The sequence below is a fragment of the Gigantopelta aegis genome, chromosome 9, assembly GCF_016097555.1.
Source record: "Gigantopelta aegis isolate Gae_Host chromosome 9, Gae_host_genome, whole genome shotgun sequence".
In the NCBI taxonomy this organism is placed as follows: domain Eukaryota; kingdom Metazoa; phylum Mollusca; class Gastropoda; order Neomphalida; family Peltospiridae; genus Gigantopelta; species Gigantopelta aegis.
In genome coordinates, this window is record NC_054707.1 from 7,687,698 (window position 1) to 7,705,454 (window position 17,757).

The following is a 17,757-nucleotide window of genomic DNA, read 5'->3' on the forward strand; positions in this document are numbered from 1 at the left end:
TTCGGGTCTCGATAACGGCATGAGGAAATTTGTGAAGGCAATAAAGGATTTTAATATCCCCTGTGCCAGTGCGTCATTGAATATATGTATGTTTAAGTCAAAACCCGAAATACATACAATAGATATATTCAAAATATAAAAATACATATATAGCCAGTGCCAGGTCTGTCCACATCTGCATGTAAGCCAAATGTTGCCAAGCCATGGGGCCTTAGAACCGCGTGGTTGTTGGACCGATACGAATATGAGGGAGTGCGAATTATTTTTACATGCTCATATACCACTAGAGTTTCGAGCATGTCCATCCCGGGGCCTGACTTTGGATAGCCAGGGGCTTGTCCCGGGACAGAAAAAAATTAGCGGACAATTTTGAAATTTACATCCAAAAATTAAATAGTGGGCCTTTAAAATTTTGATGCGCATATCTAATATAATTAATAATGAAAATTCTACTATTAAATTTGGTCGCTAGATTAGATCGGGTGGTGAAAAAGAAATTAGATAAGATCGGTGGCCTAACTCGGGATGGGGGGGGGGGGGGTGTAGAGTTTAAAATGGGCAGAATTTTGAAAATAAAAAAGTTAATAGAATTTTTTTTAAAAGAAAGAAAAAAGTTACAAGTCATAAATAAAAAGAATTGGCTCGGCCGAATATTTATAGAATTTGGAGCATTTTAGAAGGACAGTCCAAAAATAAATAAGATAAAGAAGAGAGGATCGGACTATTTAATTATATTAAAAAAAGAAAGTAACGACGAAGTAGGGACGAGATGGGTTGCATCCCGTCAATAAAAAAAACCCTAGATTGACAGTCAATAGACGTTGAAGGTGTAGTGCTGTGCTGAAATATATAGGTTTGACTGTGCTGTTCTGAAATATATAGGGGTTTGACTATATATATATATATATATATATATACATATTTGTAATCGTACAAATATATATAATATATATATATATATATATATATATATATATATATAAATATATATATATATATATATATATATATATATATAATTTAAAAGATTCCATAACATTTTTGTCATTAAATATATCTTTCAAGTTTCCTCACTGACTTCAGATGATTACACTCTACAAAAATGTTATGGAATTTTTTTAATTATATATATATAATATGTACGATTACAAATGTGTGTGTATATATATATACCTGTCCTAGCGGCTACCTGTACTCAGCGGTCACTTTTTCCCCTCCCAAACGATTTATAATGTAAATGCACCTGTAATATGCGGTCATCTGTCTAACGCGTCCAGCGGCTACCTAAATCGGATCCCAAATCGTCAAAATACCCGTATTAAGCGGCCACAGTAAAGTTTTACTGTTATATAAAAAGGGATATTTTTACATCGATAAGGTGCAGCAAATAACCTATCTTCACACCTTCAGGAATACTAGTACCCATTCAGTCCCGACATTAAATGGAAAAAGAAAACAAACTTGTTGAGAACGGTTAATTTAATACATTCCATTTACATTATTTCTTGTCAAAAGTTGATATATAGTCAACTGTGAAGCACACATCCGTTGATTAGCAGTATAGACGGTAAAACAAGAAACAACAACAAATGTTTTAATGACTATATATATATATGGCAACCTGTACTCAACGGCCACCTGTCTTAAGCGGCCACTTTTATCTACTCCCTTGTGTGACCATTTAAGACAGGTTTGACTGTGTGTGTGTGTGTGTGTGTGTGTGTGTGTATATATATTAATGAAAATAATATCCATAAACTTACCTTTCTTTGACACCAAATAACCAATCTGTGTGTGTGCGTGTGTGTGCGTGTGCGTGCGTGCGTGTATGTGTGTGTATGTGTGTGTGTGTGTGTGTGTGCGTGCGTGTATGTGCGTGTATGTGTGTGTATGTGTGTGTGTGTGTATATGTGTGTATATGTGTGTGTGTGTGTGTATGTGTGTGTATGTGTGTGTATGTGTGTGTGTATGTATGTGTATGTGTGTGTATGTGTGTGTGTGTGTGTATGTGTGTATGTGTGTGTATGTGTGTGTGTGTGTGTGTGTGTGTGTGTGTCGTAAAACATTCATTTCATCTATCCATCCACTAATTCATTGTTTTGCGGTTAAACTATCGTAACCGAGGCTACGTACACGGTAGACCGAATATTTTACACCTCGGTGAATCCATTCAGCTGATTGTTTTTTTCTCTCGTTCCAGCCAGTGCACAACAACTGGACAAAGGTCGTGGTATGTGCTTTCCTGTCTGTGGGAAAGTGCATATATAAAAGATTCCTTGCTGCATTATTAGATAGAGTTGTAGTTTAGTTTTTTTGTTGTTAGCGATTAATGTTTTATGTACTTTATTTTTGCTGGTCAACCAGACTATGTTTTTATTATTCATATATGAACATGGAAATAAAGTTATTGTATTGTATTGTATTGTATTGCATTAGGAAAATGTAGTGGGTTTCTTCTGATGACTACGAGTCAGAATTACGAAATGTTTGACATCCAATAGCCGATGATTGATTAATTAATCAATGTGCTCTAGTTAAACAAAACAAACTTCTTCTTTTTTACACGGCTGCCTGTGCTTGGTGGTTTTATTATTTGGGAGGGATTTAGGAATCAGGGGACACAACTCTGTGAAGCATGCTGAAAAGCCAAGATGTCTGCTATCAGTGTGACGGGAGAAAGTGTGTGGATACAAAAAGAAATTACTGTTTCCTCGAAAAAACGAGGATGTCACCTGATTACTGATGAAATAATTAAGCAGTTTCCTGAAATGCAAAATATATGTGTTGGTCTTTTACATATTCACAGTAAGAATAAATAATAATACATCTAAGAAAAAGTAAATTTTGTTTAACGACACCACAAGAGCATAATCATCAGTAATTTGGTGTCAAACATTTGGTAATTTTGACTTGTAGTCTTAGAGAGGAAACCCGGTATATGTTTCCCTTAGTAGCAAGGGTTCTTTTATATGCACCATCCCACAGACATGATCATACGTACCACAGCCTTTGGTATACCATTTGTGGTGCACTGACTGAACGAGAAATAGCTCAATGGGCCCACTGACAGGGATCGATCCTAGACTGATTGTGCATCAGGTGAATGCTCTACCACTGACTGGGCTCCATCCCGCCCCCTACAAAAAACAGTTCACTTGTTAAATATTGTGCGAATGTGATCTGGCCAACTTGGGCTTACAAGCACTCCTAGATCGAGTACTCTGCCATTAGAGAGCTAGACGGACTTTCATACAGTCATGAGAGAGCAATCATACCAGCCAAATGTCTGTCTAGCTCTCAAACGGTAGAGTACTCTGGCTAAAGCACTCCCTGTTTTATTCATAGCATTTTATTTTTTATATAAATGCTTTCGAACATTTATTGCCTATTTGTTTTTATTGTTCAGTAGGCCTAATTTAATACATTTATTTTTCAGTGAAACATACATCTGCAAGTTTGGCTCTGAATGAGGTTAGTATTATTTGTAGTGTTAAACTTAGGACCTAGATATTTACATTTGTATAGTTGACATTATATGCCAGCTATCATAAAGAGTAAATTTGAGAATGACTTCTTTATGGACTTATGTTTTAATTTTAGTTACCGGTATAATAAAATTTAATGTTCTGATTTTGATTTTTCTATTTTCAGAATTGGGATCCAGATGTGAGGTAAGGTAATTTTATGGGGGTTTTTCTATCACAGATTTAAGTCTTTGGTATACAAATATAAATTCTATAATTAAATTTCAGGTAATTAAGACTTTTTTCAAAAATACATATTAACACTTGTCATTCTTAAAGTAAAATTACGTAATATTGTATTTTCTGTACAATCTTGCTCAGTGGTAGAACAGTTGTCTGAGGTGCTGTGAGTTATGGGATCAATTCCTTGCAGTTGATTTTTGTTTTATTGCAACTATTGCTTCTCAAGTAATATTGCAAAAAATATTTAATCTGCTATCTTGTCTGTGGAAAGTACATTTATTTGTGTGGTTTTTTTCTCAATAATTGTTATACATCTAATACTATTACTAATAATTGATTGGGTGCTGTTAAACCAACATTAATTTCCATTACAGAAAGAAAATGATGTACAGTACAGTGCAAAATGTATGAATAATGGCATTTTTTGTTGTTGTTTTTAGAGTGGACACTGAAATGATGCTGAACAGAATTGTCCCAGAAGTTAGTATTTCAGTTTCTTCTTTGTTGGTTTAAATGTGCTGGTAATAATTATATAAAAATTAAATATCTGCATCACCATATGATAAATACATATGTAAATAGGTGCTTAACATAATTAAAGGATGGGTAGAAAAAATCCTGAAAGAGTTAACAGTTGCCAAAAACAGTCACTTACCTCATTGATATTAATGGTAAACAAGATTGAAAAGATACAATTTATACTTACATGAAATTACATTACAAAAGTAGAAAAAGTTTAGAATTTTAACTGGCAAATTTGCTTCTTTGCATAATTGTGGAATGGCCCGAAAAATATAAAATGAAAAAGAAATTCTATGCGTGAATGTGTGTGGTTTAATAACACCAGGCTGTTTTTGCATTCCATTTCTCAATTCCATTTCTTATAACCTATAAGTCCTAGATAGTGATTTATTGAGAACAGACTACAGTGAAACCCCTTTAAACCAGACTTTCTTTAATCCAGACTTGCCTCCGAACAAGACCTTTTTCAAGGTTACTTTTTATATGTCAGCACAGAATATAATCTAAAACCGGACTATTTAATTGTCTGGTTTAGAGGGGCTTCACTCTACATGTACATCATGCAGGGTTTCTACCAGACGGTAAAACTGGTATGGCACCATACCCAAATTGTTCTGCAAATAGGTTTTTTAAGTTAACCTTTTGACAAAATTAATCAATATTATTATTACTGTACTGTATGATTTTCTTAACCTAATCCTAAACTTAACCCATTTTCTTTCTGGGGGAGCAGCCCCCCCCCCCCCCCCCCCCCCCCCCCCCCCCCCTTTTGGCTGTGGTTGTATTCAATTCCATAGCGCCATACCCAAAAATTTGTTTCTGGCAGAAACACTGACATGTATTTAATGTCAGCATTGCCACATGCGGGAGATTCAGTGATACTAACGGAACGTTGTATTGTATTTCAGGGAGCTGGATATAAACACACATGTGAAGGTCCAGATGATATGGTAAGCTGGCTAAAACTGCAGTATTTGACAGGAACGTTTTTATTTACTTGAGTACAGTCTTAATGTGCAGGTAGCAGAGAAGTAAATCATAACACACTGTCCACTATATTAACATAAATTTAAAAAAATAGAAAAAGATAATTTTCCCAGGTGAATCACACATGTAGTGATGATGGCCAGTCCTTGTTTTGTGCAGCAAGTATGTCTGAACTGGGTGATGTCAACCTAAATCTGGAAATAATCTCTTATTTTTGGAGGCACCCCCCATTTTGCCATTTCACGGCTGCTAGGAAGTCTCTCCACCCCGACCATGTATTCATACTCGGTATGTACAAATCACTCATGGAAAGTGAGATCTCATTCAACACAACTGTGCACCATAAATGTAGGTGCAATTCCTGTCAAAGATCCAATTTCTTACCTATTTTCAAACTCATAAATTATTTTATTCAAATAGGGGGTGTATTTTAAAAGCACTATCTTCGTGGGCAACACGACGCTCATTGGTCAATTTACTTCTCTGCAACCTTAAGAACAAAAAATATTTGTCGGTTTATAAATTTTATTGCTCCAACATGAATACTAACATTTGGCACTTCACGAAAGTCACTTGGTTATATGTTGACGGCTGGTCAAGGGGGGATAACTCTTTGAGGAGTGTCACTGTGTTGGTCTGATTTGGCCTGTAAAAAATGGGGGAAAAATTATTAGTGTGATACACTGGAATTGTTTTGTTTAAATAAAGTTTTCTATTTTAGGCCAAGTCTGACTGATTGCTAAACCTGGTAATATCATACTGTATACAGGGGGGTATTTTCAGGCCACCTCACCTGTCCCTCAATTTTTACATTTGATTTTAAAGTTGAAAATTGTGGAATGTGGGAAACATTTTCTAATTACTTCAGTGATTATCACAAAACTGTTGCTCTGTTTGGAGTATCTTTGGCATATTGGGTAACCACTAGCAGCCGTACGTCCACCATGACACAACAGCATGTTGTTTCAGTGTGTTGTTACTACATACCAGGACAAAGTATTCAGTGGGGGGTATTCTGTGGACCTGGCAAATGTTTTCCCAGAGGCAGGATTATTTGTCAGTCAGATAATTTTGAAAAGTGAGAACATGTTTTTGTCACACTGGGGCAGACTACAGAAAATTAAATTTATATACTGACATTGAGAAATTATTATGGGGAAACCCCCTGCCAAAAAAAAAAAAGTTTTGGGTAGACCCCCTAACAGAAAAAATGTATATGTAATTGGTCACAAATTCCATCACCAAAAAGAAAGTACACTGCTCCCAAATGCCACCAAATCACCTACCTGTACCAGGCTGTCCAGGGAAGACTTTGATGCAGTGGCTAAGCCGTCAACGAGTCGAGGTGCATCTTCATATGTGGTCACCGATTCACAGGGGACGACTGGCAATATGCGGTTACTTCGGCCTCACCCAGCTGTTCCCGATGCCTTGGAAGATTTCCTGAAACAAAACAATCAAGACTTAGATGGCTATAAACTTCTTCATTGTGGTAGAGTGCTCAATTTATTCAATGAATCTTATCGAGAACATAGAAATAACTTCCCAAACATGTGATGGTGATCTGAAGTATGACGAACAGTCCTATCAACAATGGGGTATGTGTTGGCGCCTAGGTTTAAAATGTGAGCTATGTCATTTTAGATCGAAGAAGCACAAATTGTACGAAGAAGTCACTTTACCCACTGCACGAGGTCAGAAAGCTGCTCAGCCTAATATTGGGATACATGTTGGCCTTATGAATACATCAGTTGGAATTACAGGATTTCGCGATTCCTTATCCGCAGCTGGTATCCCTGTTGGAAGCAAGCGTGGAATGCAGAATTCAGCCAATTATGTTGGATCCAAAACAGTGTACATAAACAGACAGGATATGAAAGAAAGACGGTCTAATTTGGTTCGACTAAACAAACTAAAAGGTTTTACCAGTGATCACAAGATAAGTGTTGAGGGAGACTGCCGTTACAACAACAGACTTTTCGGTGGGAGCTCGAGCACACCCCTCCAGCCTGCAACTCAAGCGGTCTACACCATTGCTGAGAACGAAACACCTAAAAAGGAAATTATTGGGATATACACTGCAAACAAACTTTGCAAAAAAGCCGAAATCCTCAGATCTAAGGGAGAGAAAATTACATGTCCAGATCACGGTGGAAAATGTACAGCCAATTTGAAGACAACAGATTCCATCGGCAATGAGGGCTTATATGCAGAAAAATGCGTGAAAGAATTTCAAGTGGACGAAGACAAACTCAATATTGGTTATTTCACGACTGATGGCGATTCACATGCTACTGACGGTGCTACCCGGGCGCAGACAGGTTCCATTGAAAATTTACGTGACACTAGACATTTTTCTAAAAGTCAGCAAAAGGCGATCGAAAAAGTTTCATTTAGCTTAACCATGTTTCCGGGGAAAAATAAATCAGACCGACAGAAAGTACAGCGACGTTTTGCCATCGACATCAAGCAACGTTGTCACCTCGAACTTGACATCGCCCACCGTCAACTTGCAGGAGATATCACTAAAATAGTTAGAAAAATGACGTACACCATCGATTCCATCGTGGCCTGTGTGAGTGGCAACTGTTCAACACTGTGTCAAAGGCATTCATTTGTGTGTTCGGGCAGGCGGATCAAGGCATGGAAACCTGCCTATTTACCTGCAGATTCAGTTCTGAAAATGAAAGAAGGCGATAAAGAATTGTTAAGAAAATGCCTAGAACTTCGACTCGGCAAAACTGCACTTCTTAAAACAAAACTCAATACAAACACTCAAAAAGTAGAAAGTGTCAACGGGCTTATACTAGAACAAATCCAAAACAAGTGACATTCTATCGCAACTTTGAAGCAAGAATACACAGTGCAGCCCACATGCTCAACAAAGGAATTCTAAAGTCTACTGTTACAAGATGTCAACTAGTGGGAGCCCCACTGACTGGAAGAATACACGCCCTCGCAGAACTGAAAGCTCGGGAACGTGAAGACCGGTATCATGCTACTAGGAAAAAAACTACTCGGTACAGATCCCGAAGAAATTATCTCCGCAAGGTTCGATACCAGCAATATGACGACAAACACAACAGTACTGCAAGAACAACCTACAAGAAGAATGTACTTGACTCCGAAGTTGTACCACCATGTCTAACAGATCATACGTACCTGTCCCCAAGAAGAAAAAAACAGTCTCTATAACCTGGATGGCCGATGCAGTGTTTCGGGACAATGTTTAGACAGTGTTGACGGTTGTTGTTAACATAATGTGGTTCGAGGCTCAAGTGTTCAATGTTAACACAGAGGGAGTGGTGACATAAATGCGATACATCCATGCTACGAGGTATGTCAAAGTGATTGTGGTGGAGCATATACTGGAGTCGGTGTACTTTAAAAGTTTGGTGTTTTGGACGACCAGGTATTTTTGCATGAATAACTCCATATTTGTTATAATCCTTTCTTTTGTCCCATTTTTGGCAGCCTGTCCAAATTACACATCCCATATTGGCATCTTTTCAGTCTTGGCCAATATACGATTTTTCATAGTCAATACCCAGTTTGAGTTGACCTCAACCTTAACATTTGTTGTTGTGGTGGTCATATTACATCAGTGATTATGTAACAACTTATAAAAATTAAAGCAGCCAATTTCTGGCTCCATTAAAATTATGAAATATACAAATACATTGTTATTATTACCTTGGTAACCAGTGTGGTGTGAATTCCAGTGGTATGTGTCAAGAGTGTCTTCAGGTAGCAGAGAAGTAAATCATAACACACACTGTCCACTATATTAACATAAATTTAAAAAAATAGAAAAAGATAATTTTCCCAGGTGAATCACACATGTAGTGATGATGGCCAGTCCTTGTTTTGTGCAGCAAGTATGTCTGAACTGGGTGATGTCAACCTAAATCTGGAAATAATCTCTTATTTTTGGAGGCACCCCCCATTTTGCCATTTCACGGCTGCTAGGAAGTCTCTCCACCCCGACCATGTATTCATACTCGGTATGTACAAATCACTCATGGAAAGTGAGATCTCATTCAAACACAACTGTGCACCATAAATGTAGGTGCAATTCCTGTCAAAGATCCAATTTCTTACCTATTTTCAAACTCATAAATTATTTTATTCAAATAGGGGGTGTATTTTAAAAGCACTATCTTCGTGGGCAACACGACGCTCATTGGTCAATTTACTTCTCTGCAACCTGCAGTGGATCCTGAGATCAGCCAATCTCAATGGTCTCGTTTGGCTGTTTCCCATTCCAGCTATTGTCCAAACAACTAGTATGCCTAGCAATGGGTTGTTTTTCTCTGGGTTTCCTACATGAAGTGTCACATTTAACATGAAAATACCAGATAGCCAATGTTAAATATTGCTTTATTGATATGTAATTTTTATTTACATTATCAAGTTTATTCTCTAAAATGTTACAAGGTAAAAGAAATCTAGTTTTGTTATTATATACTAATTTTCAATTACATGTATTTTCTACCAATTGAAATTAATGACTTTAATAAATAAGCTTTGGAATATGTTTGCAAGGTTGGCAATATCTGTGGAGTTAAGTCGTCTATCAGAATTAAAATTTTGACTGCCATGCAGTTTACCTATCAGAAATAACTGTCCACTATTCAGTGAAGAAAAAACATGAGTGTACTTTAAATACATTTTTCTATTGTTATTAGTAGTACCTTAGTTCACTAAGATAAAAGTATTTGGTAACTTCGCAAAAGTTCTTAAATAAAAGAAAATGTGTGATTTTCAAAGTGAAATGAGACACTGGATTTCATTAATGTAATATTTCTCAATATAGGTAACAGAAGATTTTCAATGAAAATGAAATGCGTAACTGTTACCTATTTGAATGTAGCTTAGTGATAAAGTACAGTGCATTAGTACTAAATTGCTAAAGTGTTTTGTCTCGGTATAATATTATTGTTACTATTTCAGCCAGCACATGTAAAAGCTGCCCTAATAGGAAGTAGTGTGACTATACCCATCACAAAGGGAAAACTCAATCTAGGCACGTGGCAGGGAATCTGGCTGTGTGAACACAGGAACCACGCAGGTGACATCATTCTCTCTGTTACAGGGCAGGGGAGAGATGTAGATATGACTCAGTTGGGAGAGATGTAGATATGACTCCGTTGGGAGAGATGTAGATATGACTCGGTTGGTAGAGTGCTTACCTGAGGGGCAGTGGGTAGCAGGATCATATGTCCTCAGTTCTATTGGGGGTTTTCAGTCCGTTGTTCATGACTGGTACATCAAAGGCTGATGTATGTACTGTCCCGCCTATATTCCTTGCTGCTTTACCAAGTAGGAAAAAGTTAAAAGTTTGTTTTGTTTAACGACATCACTTGAGCACATTGATTGATTAATCATCGGCTATTGGATGTCAAACATTTAGTAATTGTGACATATAATCTTAGAGAGGAAGCTCGCTACATTTTTATATTACATTTAGTAGCAAGGGATCTTTTTAATGCACCATCTCACAGACACGATGGCCTTTGATATACCAGTCGTGGTGCATTTGCTGGAACGAGAAAGAGGCCCACTGACAGGGATCGATCTTAGACCAATCGTGCATCAAGCGATCACTTTAACAATTTACCACAGGGGATCGATCCTAGACCAATCGCGCATCAAGCGATCACTTTAACAATTTACCACAGGGGATCGATCCTAGACCAATCGCGCATCAAGCGATCACTTTAACAATTTACCACAGGGGATCGATCCTAGACCAATCGCGCATCAAGCGATCACTTTAACAATTTACCACAGGGGATCGATCCTAGACCAATTGCGCATCAAGCAAGCACTTTAACAATTTACCACAGGGGATCGATCCTAGACCAATCGCGCATCAAGCAAGCACTTTAACAATTTACCACAGGGGATCGATCCTAGACCAATCGCGCATCAAGCAAGCACTTTAACAATTTACCACAGGGGATCGATCCTAGACCAATCGCGCATCAAGCAATCAGTTTAACAATTTACCACAGGGCTACATCCCACACCCTTATCAGGTAGGAGTAGCCTATGTATTCAGTGGCATTTGGTTTCTTCTTTGCATCATCTTTATGAAGTATAAAGGTGAAATATTGCTATTGCTTTTTTAGGGATGGTGACGACATTAACTTTTGTATTACAGATTTACATTTAAATCAGGCCTGGTGCTTATAAAAGTTTTAGAGTCTAGACTCACAACTCTTCTGAGACATGAACGTCATGGCAATGCCATACACAAATTGTTAGTGTGTGACATCATTAGAGATTGGGTCTGGACTCTTAAAACGTTTTAGAGTCTAGACTCGAGACTCGTCTGAGACATGAACGTCATGACAATGCCATACACAAATTGTGTACGTGTGACATCATTAGAGATTGGGTCTGGACTCTTTAAAAGTTTTAGAGTCTAGACTAAAGACTCGTCTGAGACATGAACGTCATGGCAATGCCATACACAAATTGTTAGTGTGTGACATCATTAGAGATTGGGTCTGGACTCTTTAAAAGTTTTAGAGTCTAGACTCGAGACTCATCTGAGACATGAACGTCATGGCAATGCCATACACAAATTGTTAGTGTGTGACATCATTAGAGATTGGGTCTGGACTCTTTAAAAGTTTTAGAGTCTAGACTAACAACTCGTCTGAGACATGAACGTCATGGCAACGCCATACACAAATTGTTAGTGTGTGACATCATTAGAGATTGGGTCTGGACTTTTTTAAAGTTTTATAAGCCCGGGACCAGGTTCTCACAAACTGTAAGTCCTTAGTCCGTCAAACTTGGTTTATAGTAGCACCTATGGATGTTCATCACTGTACACTGAATAATTTCTATGGTACGCAAGAAATTTAATTCCATGGAATTTTTGTTTTATCTCAAAACCAAATGTCAAAATTATCATATTAGACCAAAAATACACAGTTTAAAATGTTGTCGGGTTTTAGTAAACATTCATTTCATTAACATTTCTCAATCCAATTACGGTACTACTCTAGTGCTGGTATATCAAATATTCAGTGTTGTGGCAGCAGGTTTCTTCTCTTATTCTATAGACCAAGTGGTTACTGGTGTTTAGGTGGATTGTCACCAGTGGAATATTATATGTGGAGAACTCTAGGAAGCAAAAAAGCAAAACAATATATATATATTTTAACATATTGAATGAAATTTAAATGTAGTAATATTAATATTCACCTATCATGTAGATTGTGAATTTTTGCTTTTGTGAAAGAAAGTAATACAATTTATTTAACATGTTTTTACCCACCATGTTGTAAATTGTGAACTTTTACATGTTTTAATATTTGCCCTTTGTTTTGTTTTTGGGAGAGGTTTTGTAGATCTTTCAGAGTATTACGAAATGGCTTGTTTTTGTGTTATTAATAGTATTTTATTTTTATGTTGGTTCAATATAACTGTTTACTTTTTTCAACAGGTGGACGGCATTTGGTGTTGACAGTTCAAGGAGCAAACAAGAAATAGCCGGTGTCATATTTATTCTTCTTACATACAATTAAAACTAATTCAACAGTGATATGTTAAAAACAAGGACCCGTGTTCCATGTATGTTTGACCTAGATGCCAACAGAATAGCCAGTGATCCATTGAAAAGAACAAAGGTTTTTCATTTTACTTTGTTGCTTAAAAAAACTGTTTTTATTTTAGCAAAAGTGAGCATGTGAAATATTACTGGTATTTATTTTACTTTTATACTGACTATTGTAAGTATAGTGTCAGGAATATGTCGGTGTCTTAGAATTATTGAACATTATGTATAGAAAATGTGGAGTTGTTTTGTTTTTGTAATATTTAGGTAATTTTGAGGATGAACAAGTAGGCTTAAAATTTTCTGTTGTTTTAGTCTCTACACAAACTGACCCAGAAATCGTGTTTGAATAAACATAGTTGGTTTTATATACCCTACAAGAGATTTATATACAGTATGAATGTTTTACAAGGTGTGTTAAAAGTTTGAATCTCGGTGAAGGAATTTGAGTTACTGGTTTATAGAAAAGCTGCAGTCTCACGGGCATATCCCAGCTCTCAAAACCAAATGGAACAAAAAAAATAAAGAAAAATGGGGGAACTTGAATTTTGTTTTTAAAAATATTTTGTGTGTGGGGGGGGGGGGTCATCGTCCCCATGCCTCTGAATCTTGCCTCTTTCTCCTCCTTATCCTATGGTTTACTAACTCTGCTACAGTTTTCATAGATTTATGTGCTTATATCATTTATAGAGATCACCAACTGCCTTTAGGCAACAAAATAGCATCATCACCTTTTTAAGTGCACTGTATAACTGAAGACCTTAGTTTGGCACTTAAAACGCTGGGGGTTGTTTTACATGCTGGAGTGTCATTAAGCATTCATTCATTCAAAGTATTGAAAAGTCTAATGCTTTTACTCTTTTATAATGGTAACCAATTTGATCACACCTGGAATCGAGATGGAAGGTATTATGGGTGATTTATTCTAATTCCATATTCTCTGGCTCTCTCTTGTGGGAAGAATGATGGAAATACATTGTGATTAGGTTTCAGACCTTCTCATTTTGACCGAATATCTCTATCGTTTTTGTCCGAATTTGAGGATTTGCTCCAGCACAGAGTGGGTCAGTGTCCCTGCCACCATGTATCATACCGTTATCTCTCTCTCTTTCAATCTCTTCCTCACTCGCTCTCTCTTCCTCTCTCTCTCTCTCTCTCTCTCTCTCTCTCTCTCTCTCTCTCTCTCTCACCAATCAATGACAGTCCTTCCCTCCTCCTCTCTACAAACACACCTAATCTCCTGTGAGGTCAACAACAATTGTTTTTAAATTATTAAGAAACTAGATGCAACATGTGTCTGTATATTAAAATCTGTCTCTCAGAAATGTTTGTTTGTCTTGTTAAAATGATGATTGCACTCATTCAGACGTGGCGGGATTTAGCTTAGTCGTTTGAGTGCTCGCTTGACGTGCTTGCGTCGCAGGATCGAACCACCTCTGTGGAGTCATTCAACTAATTAGGTTTTTCTCATTCCAACCAGTTCACCACAACTGGTCAGTGGCCATGATATATGCTTTCCTGTGCATATAAAAAGATCCCTTGCTGCTAATGGAAAAATGTAGCAGGTTTCCTCTGCTGACTACGAGTCAGAATTACCAAATGTTTGACATCCAGTAGCCGATGATTAATGAATCAATGTGTTCTAATTGTGGTTTTAAACAAAACACACTTTTTCATTCTTACAAAGATTTGTTCGGTACTCATTCTGTCTTAACAAAATTCACCTATGATTATCAAATACAAGTTCATTAAAGTTTATTTTCGTGCTTCCAGGTAGCAACATTTTGTTCGTATTGCATAGCGATTTGCTACAGGCGTGTGAATTCCCATTTTCTGTTGTACGCAGGCTGATCTTTGCCCGAGTTAAACTAATCTAAATAACAACGTTTATTAATAATAGCATTATAATCTGGATTACAACAATTATTCATATTAATCAATCAATCAATCAATCAAGAGTAGCCCACAAAGTGGCGATAGCGGGTTTCCTCTCAAAATCTGTGTGGTCCATAACCATATGTCTGACGCCATATAACCGTAAATAAAATGTGCTGAGTGCGTCGTTAAATAAAACATTTCTTTCTTTTCAATCAATCAACCATTTGTTAAAGCACGATTGTCTTGGGCATATTCGCCGATATTTCCCGGTTGATGTGTCCAAGACGGGGGTTGGTGGGGTAATAAGGCCATGGAATTTGCAATTTGAATTAAAAGCGAAATAAAAAATATATTTTTTTATCATAACTAAATTTACAATTGGATTTTTTTTTTTTTCAGGTCTAAATATGAAATGATAATCATATTAGCATCGCTACCAAACATTTATATAAAGTTAATTGCAAACGGACTACAACTAATATTGTGGGTAGAATGATGTGGAGGGGGACAGTGTTAAGTGGTTTTAAGCCAACTCATTTTGCCCACATTTAAGGATTTGCTCTAACGGTGGGGGGGGGGGGGGGGGGTAGAGTTTCCCTGCCCCGTATTGTACGCTTATGGCTATTTTGGGTTTTAAAAAAAATCTCTATGCATTTTGTTCATGGATCACAACTAATAGTGTGAGTAGAATGATGGAAATACATGGTGAATAGCTTTTAGGCCAGCTCATTTTTCCTGAACCTCTATATTGTGTTTGCCCAAATGCAAAAATTGTTCCAGCACTGGGGGTGGGGGGGGGGGGGGGGGGGGTGGGCATTGAACACCTGTAAGAGATTAGTCGTGTCATTTATGCCTCGGTATATTTCTTAATGAAAAATTGGCAACGATTGTTTACAGAACTAACAAGCATTCAGACTACTGCTAAAGCAATACATATCCACTACGGGGCTCAATAAATGTTCGTATCTGCTAGGTTAAGTGGCCATACAGGGCCATACCCTGATCAAATCCTGTGGGGAACTACTTTTTATAAAATAAAACGCTATAAAAAATCAAACCCTGAGATGTGTGTGCTATTTTCTAGACACACACACACCACCGGAGGGTACGGCCCTGCCAGAACTTCTCAAAAAATGGCTAAAATGCCTTGAAAGTTAAACTTAATGTATAACAGTACATGATAAAGCTATATACAAATGTTCGTCTCAGTATCTTCAGGCATTGAAAAATAATCTCCCCAGTTCAAGAGCCATAACTGAAAATGGGTAAATTGACATGGAAGTCAAAAACTTAATTTATAACAGAACATGATAAAGCTATACACAGATGATCAGTTTAAGGTCCATAAAAGTGTAAATCGTCGTGAAAGTCAAACTTGATGTGTAATAATACATTGTAATTCTCGTTCCAACCAGTGCACCACAACTGGTCAAAGGTCGTGGTATGTGCTTTTCTGTCTGTGGGAAAGTGCATATATAAAAGATCCCTTGCTGCATTAGAAAATAAAATGTACCGGGTTTCCTTAATTTTGTTGACTACGAGTCCAATGTTTGACATCCAATAGCCGATGATCGTTTAACAGTGTTTCTGCCAGAAATAAATTTCTGGGTATGGCGCTATGGAATTGAATGCAACCACAGTCAACAGGGGGTATGGGGGGTCTCCCCCAGAAAGAAAATGGGTTAAGTTTAGGATTAGGGTTAAGATAATCATACAGTAATGATAAGAGTAATTAAATGTGTCAAAATGTTAACTTAAAAAACATATTTGGGTATGGTGTCATACCCGTTTTACCCTCTGGCAGACACCCTGATTAATCCATTTGCTCCAGTGGTGTCGTTAAACAAAACAAACTTCTTTTTTAGTACACTGTAAAGCCATACACAAAATTTCAACTCAATATCTTGAGGCATTGAGGGAAAAAAACGGTAAACAGTTTTCCGTATTTCCTAAGTTCAAGTTCACTACTTTTTATAAACAAATCAAACACTACAATTTAAACCCTGAGATGTGTATGGTATATTCTGGAGTAAAAAAAACCAAACGTGAGGCCCTGAGGATCTCTTCGGTTCTACCCTGAACGATTCGTTGAGTCAATTCTCAGCTGTGGGTAGCGGGTAGTAAGCGTGTTACACATGCTAAACGTGTAATGAATCTACGAGTTCAGACTTAGCGTTCAGACAGAGACATTTTAAAACTACATTCCCTGGAATATTTTTTATTATTTAAGCGTATAGAACAGAAAATCCAATTACGTTTGGTGCATGTATGACGCCGCACTCCGCATTGGTTTCACTACGCTAGCTTATCTAGGTCAAAAACAAAGCCATGATTTTGAAAGTGGAACACTTTTGACGGGCTCATACCGATCTCGGTTTTCATTGGCTTATCACAAGTATAGAGATCGCGTGAGATTTCGCATTTTTTTACAAATTTAACTGTCTTGATTGAGGGGTCGTCTCATATCTCCAAAACATATTTATATCCATTGAGGTATGGTCCAACGCCTTTCCAGGGTCGGTGAGTGGGGGATTTGCCTTGAAATTTTGACAGTGGCCAGCTGTTGGCATACGCGTTACATGTAAGGGGGTGTTACTAATTACGTAACGCTCTAGGGGTAGAGCAAGAGGGTACTGTGTTCGATTTACGTAACATTTTTCAAGACTATATGTTATTTTTATTCATTACTTAGACCTAAAAAGGTGTTTTTTGGAAATGTGCGGTCAGTCTAGGATCGATCTCCATCGGCGGGTATACAAAAAGACCATGGTATGTGATATCCTGTCTGTGGGATGGTGCATATAAACAATCCCTTGCTAAAAAAAAAAATGTAGCGGATTTCCAAGGCGCGTGTGCAGGGATTTCAGCGGGGTTGGGGTTATAAACGCTGTTAAGCGAAGTTTATATGGGGCCATGCTCCCCCAAAATATGCATTTCAATTTTTTTTAAGCTTGGGCAAGTAAGGGTTTCGACCTCCAATACCCTCCCCCTGCACATGTACCCGATTCCTCTCTAAGATTATATGTCAAAATTACCAAATGTTAGACATCCAACAGCAGATGGAAGGAAGGATAGGATATGTTTTATTTA

The 17,757-nt window shown here is 37.4% G+C and overlaps 1 protein-coding gene and 1 long non-coding RNA gene across 4 annotated transcripts; one reads left to right on the forward strand and one right to left on the reverse strand.

Moving 5' to 3' along the window:
* The first annotated feature begins 2,601 nt into the window (after positions 1-2,601).
* On the forward strand, positions 2,602-14,114 carry LOC121380977 (UPF0047 protein YjbQ-like). Of its 2 annotated transcripts, none has more exons than XM_041510035.1 (7): positions 2,602-2,805; positions 3,437-3,471; positions 3,652-3,671; positions 4,148-4,187; positions 5,138-5,179; positions 10,170-10,287; positions 12,679-14,114. In XM_041510035.1, the coding sequence occupies exons 1-7, from the start codon at positions 2,652-2,654 to the stop codon at positions 12,723-12,725; spliced, it is 456 nt and encodes a 151-aa protein (XP_041365969.1). In that variant the 5' UTR covers positions 2,602-2,651; the 3' UTR covers positions 12,726-14,114. The 2 variants fall into 2 exon arrangements, with proteins under 2 accessions (XP_041365969.1, XP_041365971.1); XM_041510037.1 differs by having other exon boundaries at positions 2,633-2,679.
* Positions 5,728-8,964, reverse strand: LOC121380978. Of its 2 annotated transcripts, XR_005959026.1 has the most exons (5): positions 8,910-8,964; positions 7,768-7,893; positions 7,143-7,267; positions 6,503-6,659; positions 5,728-5,862 (listed from the first exon to the last, which is right to left on the reverse strand). It is a non-coding gene; the product is annotated as an uncharacterized LOC121380978 (long non-coding RNA). The 2 variants fall into 2 exon arrangements; XR_005959025.1 differs by lacking the exon at positions 8,910-8,964 and having other exon boundaries at positions 7,768-8,007.
* Positions 14,115-17,757: the final 3,643 nt, after the last annotated feature.

Excerpts from the sequence above, each read along its gene's own strand:
- LOC121380977 (XM_041510035.1), top strand. The coding sequence starts at position 2,652 with ATGTCTGCTATCAGTGTGACGGGAGAAAGTGTGTGGATACAAAAAGAA. Across the intron at positions 2,806-3,436 it reads TGGTCTTTTACATATTCACA|TGAAACATACATCTGCAAGT; the intron begins GTAAGAATAAAT and ends TTTATTTTTCAG. Across the intron at positions 3,672-4,147 it reads AATTGGGATCCAGATGTGAG|AGTGGACACTGAAATGATGC; the intron begins GTAAGGTAATTT and ends TGTTGTTTTTAG.